Source organism: Pollachius pollachius (genome assembly GCF_949987615.1).
Source record: "Pollachius pollachius genome assembly, chromosome: 10".
In the NCBI taxonomy this organism is placed as follows: domain Eukaryota; kingdom Metazoa; phylum Chordata; class Actinopteri; order Gadiformes; family Gadidae; genus Pollachius; species Pollachius pollachius.
Genome location: NC_136943.1, coordinates 16,950,193 through 16,963,621, shown reverse-complemented (window position 1 = coordinate 16,963,621; position 13,429 = coordinate 16,950,193). Strand labels below are relative to the sequence as shown.

The 13,429-nt window shown below is 45.5% G+C and overlaps 2 protein-coding genes across 3 annotated transcripts; one reads left to right on the top strand and one right to left on the bottom strand.

Moving 5' to 3' along the window:
- Nucleotides 1–147: 147 nt before the first annotated feature.
- On the bottom strand, nucleotides 148–8,345 carry ugl (ureidoglycolate lyase). Of its 2 annotated transcripts, XM_079744439.1 has the most exons (16): nucleotides 8,221–8,345; nucleotides 7,988–8,006; nucleotides 7,105–7,233; nucleotides 5,182–5,400; nucleotides 4,885–4,975; nucleotides 4,668–4,744; nucleotides 3,989–4,099; nucleotides 3,800–3,859; nucleotides 3,383–3,539; nucleotides 2,530–2,728; nucleotides 1,869–1,947; nucleotides 1,690–1,782; nucleotides 1,291–1,363; nucleotides 1,102–1,169; nucleotides 561–691; nucleotides 148–372 (listed from the first exon to the last, which is right to left on the bottom strand). In XM_079744439.1, coding segments are annotated over exons 1-16 (1,668 nt in total). In that variant the 5' UTR covers nucleotides 8,223–8,345; the 3' UTR covers nucleotides 148–212. The 2 variants fall into 2 exon arrangements, with proteins under 2 accessions (XP_079600565.1, XP_079600566.1); XM_079744440.1 differs by lacking the exon at nucleotides 148–372 and having other exon boundaries at nucleotides 631–982.
- A 1,041-nt stretch (nucleotides 8,346–9,386) lies between these two features.
- rab33ba (RAB33B, member RAS oncogene family a) lies at nucleotides 9,387–12,274 on the top strand. The gene is made up of 2 exons (XM_079744442.1): nucleotides 9,387–9,620; nucleotides 9,828–12,274. Exons 1-2 carry the CDS (start codon nucleotides 9,396–9,398, stop codon nucleotides 10,338–10,340), a joined length of 738 nt encoding a protein of 245 aa, XP_079600568.1. The 5' UTR covers nucleotides 9,387–9,395; the 3' UTR covers nucleotides 10,341–12,274.
- Nucleotides 12,275–13,429: the final 1,155 nt, after the last annotated feature.

Genomic DNA, 13,429 nt, shown 5'->3' with positions numbered 1-13,429 from the left:
ATTCGTGTTTAAATTGCGAGTAACTCACGGATAATGGGTTATCTCTTTGAGTCCAGATGTAAAACTACTCCCAAGTCTCAAAAAAGAAAAGGAAAACTTTAATTAATTTTTTAATATTTTATTTCAGGTACAAAAGGCTTCCTGGTAAGTAAGGGAATAACGCTGCAGCTTGCAAATGGGTAACCCTTTAGTCTGAGACAGCATCTCCTCCTTCAGAGTTTAGACATGAGCGCGACGCCGGCCTCCTCCTCACGCTGGGAGCTCAGGAAGGTGTGGTCGAGGTTCAGGTAGCTGGTGAGGAACTCTGGGAAATCCCTCTTTAGCACCACCTCTAGGAACATCTCTGCGGCGGTCTGCAACCTCTCCGCAGCACTAAAGCACATGAGGGCGATGTCATCAGATCACTAGGCTACAGGAATATAGAGCCATACACTTAGCTGTGTGGTTAGCCACGCTTATGATGCTACGCTCATTCTCCGACTTACTAGAACCAAGCTTGTGCTTTTCGGCCTGGGCGTCAGCATTGTGTGTGTGTGTGTGTGTGAAGGCCCTCGTCCTACCTAACGGTTTGACAGGCGGTGACCTCCGTCAGCTCCTTCATGACCTCCTTGGTGAGCTGCACCACCAGGTTCCGGGACACCACCCTCTGGCTGTCCTCCAGCTGGGCTTGGTGGAGGATCCACTGCCACACCTGACACAACTCATTCGGTTATATGGGGTAATACTCACACAGCGATGGGGATAATACTCACACAGTGATGGGGATAATACTCACACAGTGATGGGGATAATACTCAGTGATATGGGGATAATACTCACACAGTGATGGGGATAATACTCACACAGTGGTATGGGGATAATACTCACAGTGGTATGGGGATAATACTCACACAGTGATGGGGATAATACTCACACTCAGTGGTATGGAGATAATACTCACACTCAGTGGTATGGAGATATTTTATATTCTAATGCATCATCCCTAAATGTGCACATAGGGTTGAACAATGTTGAGCAAATCCTGTGATGCTTATAAATATATGGTTAAAGATAATGAAGCCTGCTATATCGGGTAAGAAAAGGGCTTTTTCCTCAGACCACCTGTGATCTGGAGATTTCTGCTGTGGCAGAGTCTTCGACCTGGCCTCTGTAGAAGAAATGGCCTTTCCCTGAGGAAGATGGGATAGACGTAGAGTTAGGAGCAGAGGTAGTTAATCTCTGGACCATTTCAACCATGGGGCCGTATAAGAGTACACACTTAATACTTAGGAAAGTAGCGTGTGTGCTCACCTGACAGCCAAGCATGAATAAATAGGATGCCCACACCAATGTTATACTTTAAGCCATGAAGGGTGACTCCCCCCTGTTGAGAAATAAAAACACAACCTCAATCCATGCTGATCATAATAAGAAGCCCAAATTTACTGTGATTGTAACAATGTTTCTGAACGCTTTCTTCTGACCCCAGTCTCCCTAAAGATGTACCGGTCCTCTATGTGACCCAGGAGATCACATAGAGGATCACATGCACAGCCCAGTGGGTTCCGGAGTCTGCATATACGTCCCATCTCCTAAAGTGCATTCAGCCAAAACCAGAATAGAAATGCACAAGCCTCAAACATTGTTGACCTAGTAAGTATCTAGCTCCCGGTTGGGAATGCCCCCTAACCCCAGGGGTCTAGCACCCACCGCAGGCATGCACAGCAGGTCCTCAGGCGTCACCGTGACGTCCTCTCGAACCCGGTGCAGCTGGTTCTCTCCTCCGGTGTGCTGCTGGAACAGCTGGCGGAGGGGGACAGAGGGGTCGGCATTAGTATGGCTGCCGAGAGCGGCTACCAGACCACGGCCTGAGACAGCCCACTGCTCACCTTCTGCATGGGCTCTATCAGCTTCAGGTCGTACACCATGAAGCCGTCCACGCCAGCCTGGATCTCCAGCAGCTTCAGCCTGAGGATATGAGGGAACATTATTGGACCTCCAGGATTAACTTGTTGACGTTTTTCTTTTTCGATTGAGCCATTTGTGGCTAATTAAGTAATTAATATGATGAAGTTAATGTGTCCATACGGAATGCATGAGCATAATTCAATTTCAAATGTGTTGTATCATACCGCTGTCTAGTTGCAAAGACGCCCAAAACATCACAGACTAGCAGGTTGAGAATAACATGAGGCCACACTGACCCGCAGGTTGATAACATGAGGCCACACTGACCAGCAGGTTGATAACATGAGGCCACACTGACCAGCAGGTTGATAACATGAGGCCACACTGACCAGCAGGTTGATAACATGAGGCCACACTGACCAGCAGGTTGATAACATGAGGCCACACTGACCAGCAGGTTGATAACATGAGGCCACACTGACCAGCAGGTTGATAACATGAGGCCACACTGACCAGCAGGTTGATAACATGAGGCCACACTGACCAGCAGGTTGATAACATGAGGCCACACTGACCAGCAGGTTGATAACATGAGGCCACACTGACTAGCAGGTTAATGAACGCTAGCTGTAGTGGTGGCACCTTGTGACGTTAGCCAGCACGGTGCGGTGGGCCGGGCCGTCCCGGGCCGGGGGCAGCAGGGGGGCGGCCATGCCCCCGGTGGCCAGGGCCCCGCGGCGGTGGCAGGTCTGCACCAGGAGGTTCATGTAGCTGCGGAGGAAACGCTTCTCCATGTTGACGTACTTACTGCGGTCAGGGAGGAGGAAGGCCTCCCTGTGTCCTGTAGGGGACAGAACCACAGCCCATTGCCACACCAGCATAGAACCACACCCCACTGACTCACCAGCATAGAACCACACCCCACTGACTCACCAGCATAGAACCACACCCCACTGACTCACCAGCATAGAACCACACCCCACTGACTCATAGAACCACACCCCACTGACTCATAGAACCACACCCCACTGACTCATAGAACCACACCCCACTGACTCACCAGCATAGAACCACACCCCACTGACTCATAGAACCACACCCCACTGACTCAGAACCACACCCCACTGACTCACCAGCATAGAACCACACCCCATTGACTCATAGAACCACACCCCACTGACTCACCAGCATAGAACCACACCCCACTGACTCACCAGCATAGAACCACACCACTGACTCATAGAACCACACCCTACTTACTCCTCAACATAGAACCACAACCCGCATTGGCATTTTACAAAGATTGGTATTTTTTTCCGTTACAACCAAACAACCAAAAAAGAGAAAAGGTAAGGTATTTATAAATGCAAATAGCTCTTAAAAATATACATTAACTGTCTTGACGATGGAGGGAACTTGTCAGATATGGTTATACTCGCATTAGTCATCAGGCCCGCTGCGATTACAGACAGAAACATGCACACAGAACACTGACCGAACTTATTGACGAAGGAGGCCGAATAGTCCCAGATGCCGCAGTTGAGACCGGCAGAGTGTTCCCGGAGCTCGTAGAGGATCTCCTCCATTTCGAACGTGGCCAGGACGTTCTCGATGAGCACGGTGGCCTTGATGCTTCCACGGGGTAGCTGTAGCTGTAAACACATCCCTCAGTACAACCATAATACGACTCATACTAGAGAACCTAATAATGACTACAATGGTGCTTATATTTATATAGTATATATACAGAAATACAATCTGTACCGTACACCAATGGTGCATTTACTTGTATCTTGTATCAACAGTAAAAAATAAAAGATAATATAAACTGAAGGTATATATATCTAAAGAAATGCTAGTGTGTTCAATATTGGAGTTAGTTCAATTAATTGATGATGAAATGGATATAAACCTGATGTTGTGCCCAAAGGAATATGTTATTCCATAATCTTGCTTCCATGAAACTCTCTACCTGAAAACAAAGGTGGAAAGGAGAGGGATGATGGAAGATGGATGGAAAAGCATTTCAATAGAGAAGGATGATTTGAATGAACCTTATGTAAAGCTTCAGAGTGTAGTGGTAATAGTGTGTGTGTTATACTTTGGACAGGTAGAAGAAGGGTCCACTCTCGCTGTCGTAAAGAGCCTTTCCACAGTGAAACATCAGGAGTCCAAAGTCAAACAGAGGACCAGGAACCTCTCTACCGTTCACCTGGAGACAGAGAGCTAAACTAACTCATCACGTCACTTAACCTGGAGACAAAGAGCTAAACTAACTCATCACATCACTTAACCTGGAGACGAAGAGCTAAACTAACTCATCACCTCACTTAACCTGGAGACAAAGAGCTAAACTAACTCATCACCTCACTTAACCTGGAGACAAAGAGCTAAACTAACTCATCACATCACTAAACCTGGAGACAAAGAGCTAAACTAACTCATCACATCACTTAACCTGGAGACAAAGAGCTAAAATAAGCTAAACTATTTTTATTCACTACGTTCTATTTAAAGGGCTGTATAACACTAAAGTAAAACAAACGATTGCCCCAAAGTTTATTACAACTACTGTTTCTAATTGGTTCAGTAGAACATGTCAGAGGACATCACGTGTTGATCAGGGCTAACTGAAACCCTTCATGGTTGCCCTTTCTCACTGAACCATCTTTAAATATTTTGCAGTGGTGCCCACGACATTGCTGCCAGAGGATCTGAGGCTAACAAATAATATATAATATATAATCATATTCAAGAGAACCGGACTGAAGCCTAACTACCAGCATGTTGTGCTCCACCATATTCCACGCTCGGGGGCGGAGCATGAGCACCGGAACCTTGGGTAGGGCTGGGATGCCTGCAACAGACATGAGGAGGCTCAGACCCTTCACATGGGGGACAAGCTCTCACCGTGGTTATCAACGTTGTTTGAACAGGATGTTCTCGTACTAGCAGGAAATCAGCCTGCAATGGCGTAACATTCACTCATCAACTTACCGGGGAATTTGTTGTGTACCACTTTGCATACATTATTAATGCCTTTAATTTGGTTGTAAAATGTTGGGCAGTTTCCATCATCAAAGTCAATCTGCCAGAAAAGCAAAGAAAATAGAATGTTCAGAAGTGGGATTCATTTAAAAATGGTTGTTTTTCGTAAAACAAACTACACCTTTTGCATCGCTGATACATTAAAGCTTCTGCTGAATAAACGGAGAACGGGGACAATGTCTTCCTGGAGTCCTGAGTCTAGAGAACCCTCCTGCTGCCACCAGCCCCCACCTCCACTGCTCTCACCTGCAGGCCCTGCGCCGGAGACTGCAGGGCTCTCAGGAGACGCTCCGTGTCACACGGGGCCATGTCCCCTACGTCCACGTGTCTCCTCTGCAGCCGCCGTGGCACCGGCAGAACCATCCAGGACGGGTCGTCCCGGATGCGGCTCGTGGCCCGAGAGAAGACGGGCAGGTCGCCAGACGTGTCCAGGTGGACCTTCCTGGAGACCCTGAGCTGCAGCACCTGAACCCCACGGGCCGGAGAGCAGGGCGGAGTTCCACATCAGCAGAACAGACAGAAGCAGACGGAATCAATATCAGAAGTAGTAATTACTTTTTAATGTTAAAAGTCCTCTTTTTTTTTTTAAATGAACTCAAGTTCGTGACCATTACCCTCCTGATGACAGGCCATTATCCTCCTGATGACCATTACCCTCCTAATGGTCATTATCCTCCTGATGACAGGCCATTATCCTCCTAATGGTAATTATCCTCCTGATGGCCAATTCCCTCCTAATGGTCATTATCCTCCTGATGACCATTACCCTCCTGATGGTAATTATCCTCCTGATGACCATTTCCCTCCTAATGGCCAGTATCCTCCTGATGACCATTAGCCTCCTGGTGACGGACCATAACCCTCCTGATGACCATTACCCTTCTGATAACAGACCATTACCCTCCTGATTACCATAACCCTCCTGCTCAACATTACCCTCCTGATGACCATTACCCTCCTGATGACAGATCATTACCCTCCTGATGACCATTACCCTCTGATGACAGATCATTACCCTCCTGATGACCATTACCCTCCTGATGATAGATCATTACCCTCCTGATTACCATAACCCTTCTGATAACAGACCATTACCCTCCTGATGACCATTACCCTCCTGATGATAGATCATTACCCTCCTCATTACCATAACCCTCTGATGACAGATCATTACCCTCCTGATGACCATTACCCTCCTGATGATAGATCATTACCCTCCTGATTACCATAACCCTCCTGATGACCATAACCCTCCTGAAGGCCATTACCCCCCTAATGGCCATGACCCTCCTGATGACATTACCCTCCTGATGACCATTGCTTTCCTGAAGAACCTTACCCTCCTGATGACTTGCCATTACCCACCAGCATCTGTTCTGAAGAAGGGCTGGAGCAGCATGAACAATAAACAGAGATGATTTTGCCACCAACCCACTTGCCCTTGGCATCAGCAACTAAATGGATGCAATTGAAGTATGCAGCATAACAATAAAGCAATTCCAACTAGCTATTCCATACATAGTTTCAATTCATCTTCCTTTTGTTTGCCTTTTACCTTACGCAGGACTGTAAGACAACGTACCAAAGGATACCGTTACCAAACCACCATCTGTCACAATATTAGTAGCAGTCTGTCCACCTGGTCAAGGAGATAAATTCACCCAACGGGCCCCAGCTGGGCCTCTTGAGCCTACAGCAACTGTACCAAACCTTGGACTTTTACTATCAATTATTAAGCACTGGTGCTGATACAAGAGGGAAAAGGCCATGGGGGTCTGTCCCAAAAGACACACAGACAAAATCTGAAGCCCTACTCAGAAATGAGATTGAAACCCTTAAAGAAACTGAGACTATACTCTTCATTATCTTGCTTCCTCCTTTAAACTAGGTTAGCTCAATTTACTAACAGTGTATTTTACTATTTGTGGAGGTTTGTCAGCGAGTCAGACTGATTGGACTCTAGGGCCAGGTGAGGCTGCATGACGTTTGTGGTTAAACCAGCCATCACCATGCACACTCAGGGAGATCTCCTGCGCGGCACATGGAGCACCAGCTCATGGATTATTGTCTTTCCAACCAGCCGTGAGGAGTCCAGTAAAGGCCACCATGTAGCATCATCATGGTTATATTATTATTGTATGTCATTGCTATCTATTGATTGGTCCTAACCTGATCCACCTCATTGTCAAACTCGGACACCAGCTGATGGACGAAGAGCAAGGAGGCTGGTGTGAAGAGGGTTCCATACTCTTCCTCAAGGCCTTTGGGAGACGGAGACAGCTCCATTCCTACGGGGACCTGTATGAATGTGTATAAGCACATACTTGGATAAAATCTTCAATGTGTAAAATGATCTACCATTACAGTTTTGGTCATACATCTGGAGCTAACAAACCAGCCAGCAATATCTTCTAATTGTTAGGGTGACGTTGTGGTAAACATGTAGCCTGATATTGATTTAGTAAAGTCCTCACACCTCCCATTAGTATGCACTCTGATATATAATAACGTGTTAATATGCTCCATACATTATAATGAAATATAAATATAGAACAGCAAAACTGAAGAAATTACTGGTAGCATATAATGATGCGTTTAGGATCCTCCTTAAACTTCCAAGATGGACAAGTGAAAGCTCTTTGTTCGTGACTTGTAATGTCACCATGCTGTGTTGAGGAATTTTATGTACAAATTTATTTGTCATCTTTTACAGCCACTAAACAAATTAATAATTGCGCTCACTGACACTAAACAGTGATACAAGGTACTCCTCTGGGTTGTGGAAACACTGGAATTGATGTTTGCATGTATTTTAATCAATGTTGACCTTGTATTTTAATCTATGTTGACCTTGTATTTTTATTGTCTTTATACGGAACTTTGAGTCTGGAATAAACTATTCATTCATTCAATAACTGGCCTATAAATATAATGGGGTGAAAAGATATCTAACTAGCAATTCCTATCTATACTATGTTATTTGTCTTTTTTTTTTTTTTTAAATAATGTAGATCCAGAATCAAATGTAGTGCATGAGAGAGAGGCTACTTACGGACATGTCGACCTGTGTCCTGTGCGCATGAAGAAACTCGGACTTTGGTTATTGGACGTCATTCACTGTTTGAACAGGAAAGGTCTGCATAGTGCTTGAGTTTAAAGTACATCTTAAATTGTTTGGACTCCAGTATGCTACAAGTTGTAGTCCTTTAAATTACATATTACGTAGTTCTACATACAATTATTATTTATTTTAGTTGTGACATTCTTTTTTTGTGTGGCGCATACATGCGTTCCTGGGGTGGCGTCCAACTCGGGGTGGCGTCCAACTCGTCCAAATCGGACGCCACCCTTCCGAGTTGCACATTTCTTTTGCCTTCTGAGACGTCATTTCCGGTCCCGGAGCATTTATAGCGTTCCCGTTCGTCTTTGTGATTGTGTCATGAAATTGGCTAGCCGTTGTTTATTGTTAGATACATTACTCTTTAGCAAACCAGCCCGAAAACAAACAACACAACTTTACATTGTATTACACGCACAGCAAGACCGTGCAATGCATAAATTGGTGACCGGAATAAATTAGCAATTTAATCAAGTGTGTAAGTGTTTAAAATCTACATTAAATGACCAATGTTGTACAACTACAAAGAAAATAAATCTCTTCACGGGCGCAGCCATTTTTGTTGAGAGCGTCATCACTGCCCTCGTGCCGCCTTCAAAGCAGATCTGAGGTTCGGAAGGTTTTACGTGTCTTTACGTAAACCTTCCCTTTTTCCGAAATAAGAGTGTTCAGGAAACGTTCGTAGGCTATGACATAAAACCGGAAAAACAGGTTGTTCGTGAGACTAGACTTCATAACAAGTATAAATGCCCGCAGGGTCCTCTTTGCGCTTCTTTGCTGAATCAGATGAATCACTTATTAGAACTGATTGCGATGGTTGAACATGAGCGAGAATTTATCAGGTGATGTTTATAATTGTAATCTAGATCCTGAACGCGTCCTTTACGCACATATGACGCCGAGGATGCGCTCCGTGGTTGGGCTTTGGTCTCGCGATATCTCCACGACTCCGTAACGCATTACGTGGCTTCAAATCAGAGTATAAGGTGTGTATGTTGATCGCTGCTGATGCTGCGAAGAAATAAGGGGTACTTTGGGTTTGACGATCATCATGTAATAACAATTGGCAATAAGCGTGAGCCGGGACATAGTATCCATGTTACACGGGAGGGACAGTGTTGGATCAGTCATCGTCCCACCAGCAGCAGCTCTATTTGCTTACGCCTTCGTCTTGGACGTATTCCGGTTAGATAGTAGGTGATATTTGGTCAATCTAGTCGACAACGGCATTTATCGTTGCCAACCGGTTTATCCCGAGTAGATAGATATAACTTGAACTTGAACTATATACATACATGTATATAAATAAATAAATATATATATATATATATATATTTATACCATGGCCGGGGTGGAGCCAGCTGGATTCCCAAGCTCTCTTTCCAGCACGACTCTTCCTCCTCCGCGCACTCGGATCTTTAAAATCATAGTGATCGGGGACTCTGGAGTTGGAAAGACGTGTCTCACCTATCGGTTTTGTGCCGGCAAGTTTCCAGAGAAGACCGAGGCAACGATTGGCGTGGATTTCAGGGAACGTCTCATCGACATTGATGGCGAGAAAATCAAGGTGCGGGGTGACCCAACACTCGCCTATATCCCATGTACTTCCGTTTGTACCATTTATGGGGATTACCATAAGTTAAACTTATTCATACTCCAGGTCGTTTAATGTTGTAGTAGCCTCTGTGACCCATCGCCAGCACACGAATGGATCTTTTACATCTCAGCATACTCTCTCTCCCCGTTTTTCTTCATCTCATTCCTCCGTCCTCAGATCCAGCTGTGGGACACAGCAGGTCAGGAGCGCTTCAGGAAGTCCATGGTGCAGCACTACTACCGCAACGTGCACGCCGTGGTGTTTGTGTACGACGTGACCAGCGCCAGCAGCTTCCGGGGCCTCCCCTCCTGGATCGAGGAGTGCAAGCAGCACTCCCTGGGCACCGAGGTGCCGCGCATCCTGGTGGGCAACAAGTGTGACCTGCAGGAGTCGGTCCAGGTGGGCACCGACGTGGCGCAGCAGTTCGCCGACTCCCACTCCATGCCGCTCTTTGAAACGTCGGCCAAGAGCCCGGGCTCTAAAGGGGGGGGCGACGGGGCCAGCGACCGCGGGAGCAGTGACCACGTGGAAGCCATTTTCATGACCGTGGCGCACAAGTTGAAGTCCCAGAAACCTTTGATGCTGAGCCAGCCATCTGGCACAGCGGCCGGCGGCGGGACGGTCCACCTGTACAGGGGAAGGGACGAGGGGGGAGACGGGGCCAGAGGCTGGGCCTGCAGCAGCTGCTGAGAGCCCCGGGCCTGGAGGTCAGAGGGGACCTCTGCTGAAAGACGACGAGGATTACAGAGAGGAGAAGCTGAGGGGGATTACACCTGGATGGGGAGGCTCTCTCTTCCGACTTTCAACCAAAACACATCTAGCCACAAGCGCCGAGTGTATTCGAAGAGTACAGTATTCAGTGCAGAAGAGTCATCTTAAATGAACATGAACCAACGTTTAAGAGGTAGTGCTAATTTATTGTCCCAATCATTTCCTTGATATGTTCTTCACAGCATAACTGCGGTGATATTTTGTTATTGTATATTTGTATACATACAATCTACAAAATGAAACAATCTACATAATGGAAAAGGGCATCTTTAATTCTCCATTTATTTGATATTCAATGAATTGGCATCCTCACTGACAATATAGAAGTAGCCATGCAGAGTATCAAACCTAGCAGCCTGCCAATGTGACTCACGGTAGCTCACCTTGTTGCCCTTACGCACACATACTGCTCTACCCCTCAATCAGAGAAGAAAACAAATCAGTTTAATGAGCACTAACGCTTCAATTGTTGCTTCAGAAACCTTTTTCTATTGAAATGTCAATGGAATATTTAAGGAGGCTTAAGTGACTCAGCAACACACCTGTGTTTGACTCCTAATGGGGATACACATAACTATTGATCTGACTCTACTGATACACAGCGTACGTGTCTGTCACCTTGCAATCTGGACTTAGTGAATGACCTGCCTTGGAGAAGGATGAAATCAGGATTGTGACCGTCATTCCTGCCCATGCTACTGTGTGTACCTTCTAATGTCTGTAAGATGTTTGAAGGCATGTCCACCACAAACCCAACCTAAAAGCAGCATCTAGCGACGCTAATGCCCTTTGTGATGGGTTGATATCGGTGCCTAGTAACGTCACTTGCCTTATGTGGTCCTTGTAAAGAAGTATTGCACAGTGAGGACGGAGACTATATCATTGAATTATGTTTTAAAAGTGTTAAGTGTGTGCACATCTCCTGTGAGCTTGCAAGGGGCGTGCATTTACGAACTCTAACAAGAGTTGAACAGGAATGATGTATTTGTCAATAATCAGAGGATAAGAAAGCATGAACATACCTCTCATAGGCTAAAATATATCTACTTCTCAAACACTCAGGCAAGATGTGAACGGATGCTAATTTCCTTTGATTCATGCCACTGGTCCTAAAGGATGTTCATGTTCAAGTACAGAGGGCCTCGGGCCTTGCTTTAGCCTTTTCCATGCCTACGACTTTGATTTGTCATGTATTTTCTATTGCATTCAGGGGGTTTGCAGGGGCCACAGCTGGTACTGGGGCCCGACTTATCCCTGTTCAGCCTGTGGGGGCCACAGCTGGTACTAGGGCCCAACTTCTCGCTGTTCAGCGTGTGGGGGCCACAGCTGGTACTGGGGCCCCACCTATCCCTGTCCAGCAACTGGGGACAAGGCTATTCTCTGGATGGCTAGGCCACTATATTGGAAGAATGTGATATTTTGGAAGTTAGTTAGGGTATTTCAATCCGTTGCTACTTTTAAAGGAAACAGGGGGGCTCTTTAGGGAGTTCATTTACAACAGAATACCGGGACAATGCATAGTCTCATAAGAAGGACGCATTGGCCTTTATCGTACAGGTGTAGTTGTAGGGAGGAAACGGGTAAGTTCATCATGGTTCTGTAGGCAGTGCCCATAAGTATTCTCCCCTACTTTCACACCACTGATAGAGGCCAGTCTTGTCTTGTGTAGTTATGCAATAAAATACCCCTAAACAATCCAAGGCGTGAATCTCATCACTTCTGTAGTAAATATGCTGCTTTGTGTTTACTTTATTCTTTAAATACAGAATGCAAAATATTTTTCCTTGATTTCACATTCAGATTACAAACAAACTCAATATGTCTGTTCAACTTGTGGCTTCCTCATTTTTAAATGGTTGAAATGTGTTTAGAAATATCTGGAAATTGGACAACATTAAATCACTGTTAAAAACAATGTATTCACATTGTTTATTTATCAGCCTGAATGTATGAAAGGATGTACGTTGTTTATGGGGACAATATCTGGCCTTTGACCCATTCACTCAACATTCCAGCAAAGTCAGTGAGTGCTGTGTGTGTGTGTGTGTGTGTGTGTGTGGGGGGGGGAGTGTCACATGGTTCAGTTGATCGGGCAGGTGAGCTGAAGAGCCTTTCATCACCAGCTACTGGCCAGCGAGGAGGTGCTAGGGATGTCAGCTGACGGATACAAAGCGTTTAAAATGCTTACGTCCCACCTGACCAGTGGTGGGCAGTTTCAAAGTTAATGCTAGAATGAAAAGCAGGGTCCAAAACACAACTGCAGGATTAGATTGCCACTTTTAATGCGCCCACAAAATGTCCTGTTTACCGAGTCACTCACTACTTGAATTTTGATTAAATGATTTAGGATTCTCAGGAGTAGTTTAAATAAAAATGATATATAAAAAGCTCAACATATATCTTCCAGAAGCATATTCTTTAAATTGATACACACCATGTTCCACCTTGCCAGGTTCAGACAGTTCAGTTTCCGTCAAGCAGCTGTGTGGAGCCAGGCTGGCAGACGTAATACATGAACCTACAACTGAAGGAAATAGGAATCACAGACATATGGAGGGACATGCACACACTTCATAGAGACTGATCACATTATTCACATCCACACTCAATTTATTCAAGGATTACCTTTTTACGACAACTGGAGATAAACACAGAGTAGAAAACTGTAAGATAGGTGTTAAAGACTTGTTAGACTATAGTGCAATATACCTGTGAATCCAACCAGTAGGAAGAAGAACACAGTCTGAAGGTTGAATGTAGGTCTACTGAATAATAAGGGATTAGTGGAGGAAAAACAGGGAGATATAATCAGATACAAGGAGGACGTGATCAGATACAAGGAGGAAGGCTGGAAATGATAACAGGGTAGTGGATCCAACTATTCAGTGGGACGCGCTGAAGGTAGTAAAAGGGGGAAACTAATAGCACAAACAGCACTCCTCAAAAGAGCCAGACTAGAACTCTATGCAAACTTAACTAGACAACTAAAGGAACTAGAAAGACAAGGT

What these genes read in the sequence shown, in the direction of transcription:
- ugl (XM_079744439.1), bottom strand. An exon ending in TTGACAATGAGGTGGATCAG is followed by an intron (nt 5,401 to 7,104) that starts GTTAGGACCAAT and finishes CGTGGGGTTCAG; the next exon opens with GTGCTGCAGCTCAGGGTCTC. An exon ending in CAGAAATCTCCAGATCACAG is followed by an intron (nt 692 to 1,101) that starts GTGGTCTGAGGA and finishes GAGTTGTGTCAG; the next exon opens with GTGTGGCAGTGGATCCTCCA.
- rab33ba (XM_079744442.1), top strand. Translation starts at nt 9,396, where the DNA reads ATGGCCGGGGTGGAGCCAGCTGGATTCCCAAGCTCTCTTTCCAGCACG. An exon ending in TTGATGGCGAGAAAATCAAG is followed by an intron (nt 9,621 to 9,827) that starts GTGCGGGGTGAC and finishes CTCCGTCCTCAG; the next exon opens with ATCCAGCTGTGGGACACAGC.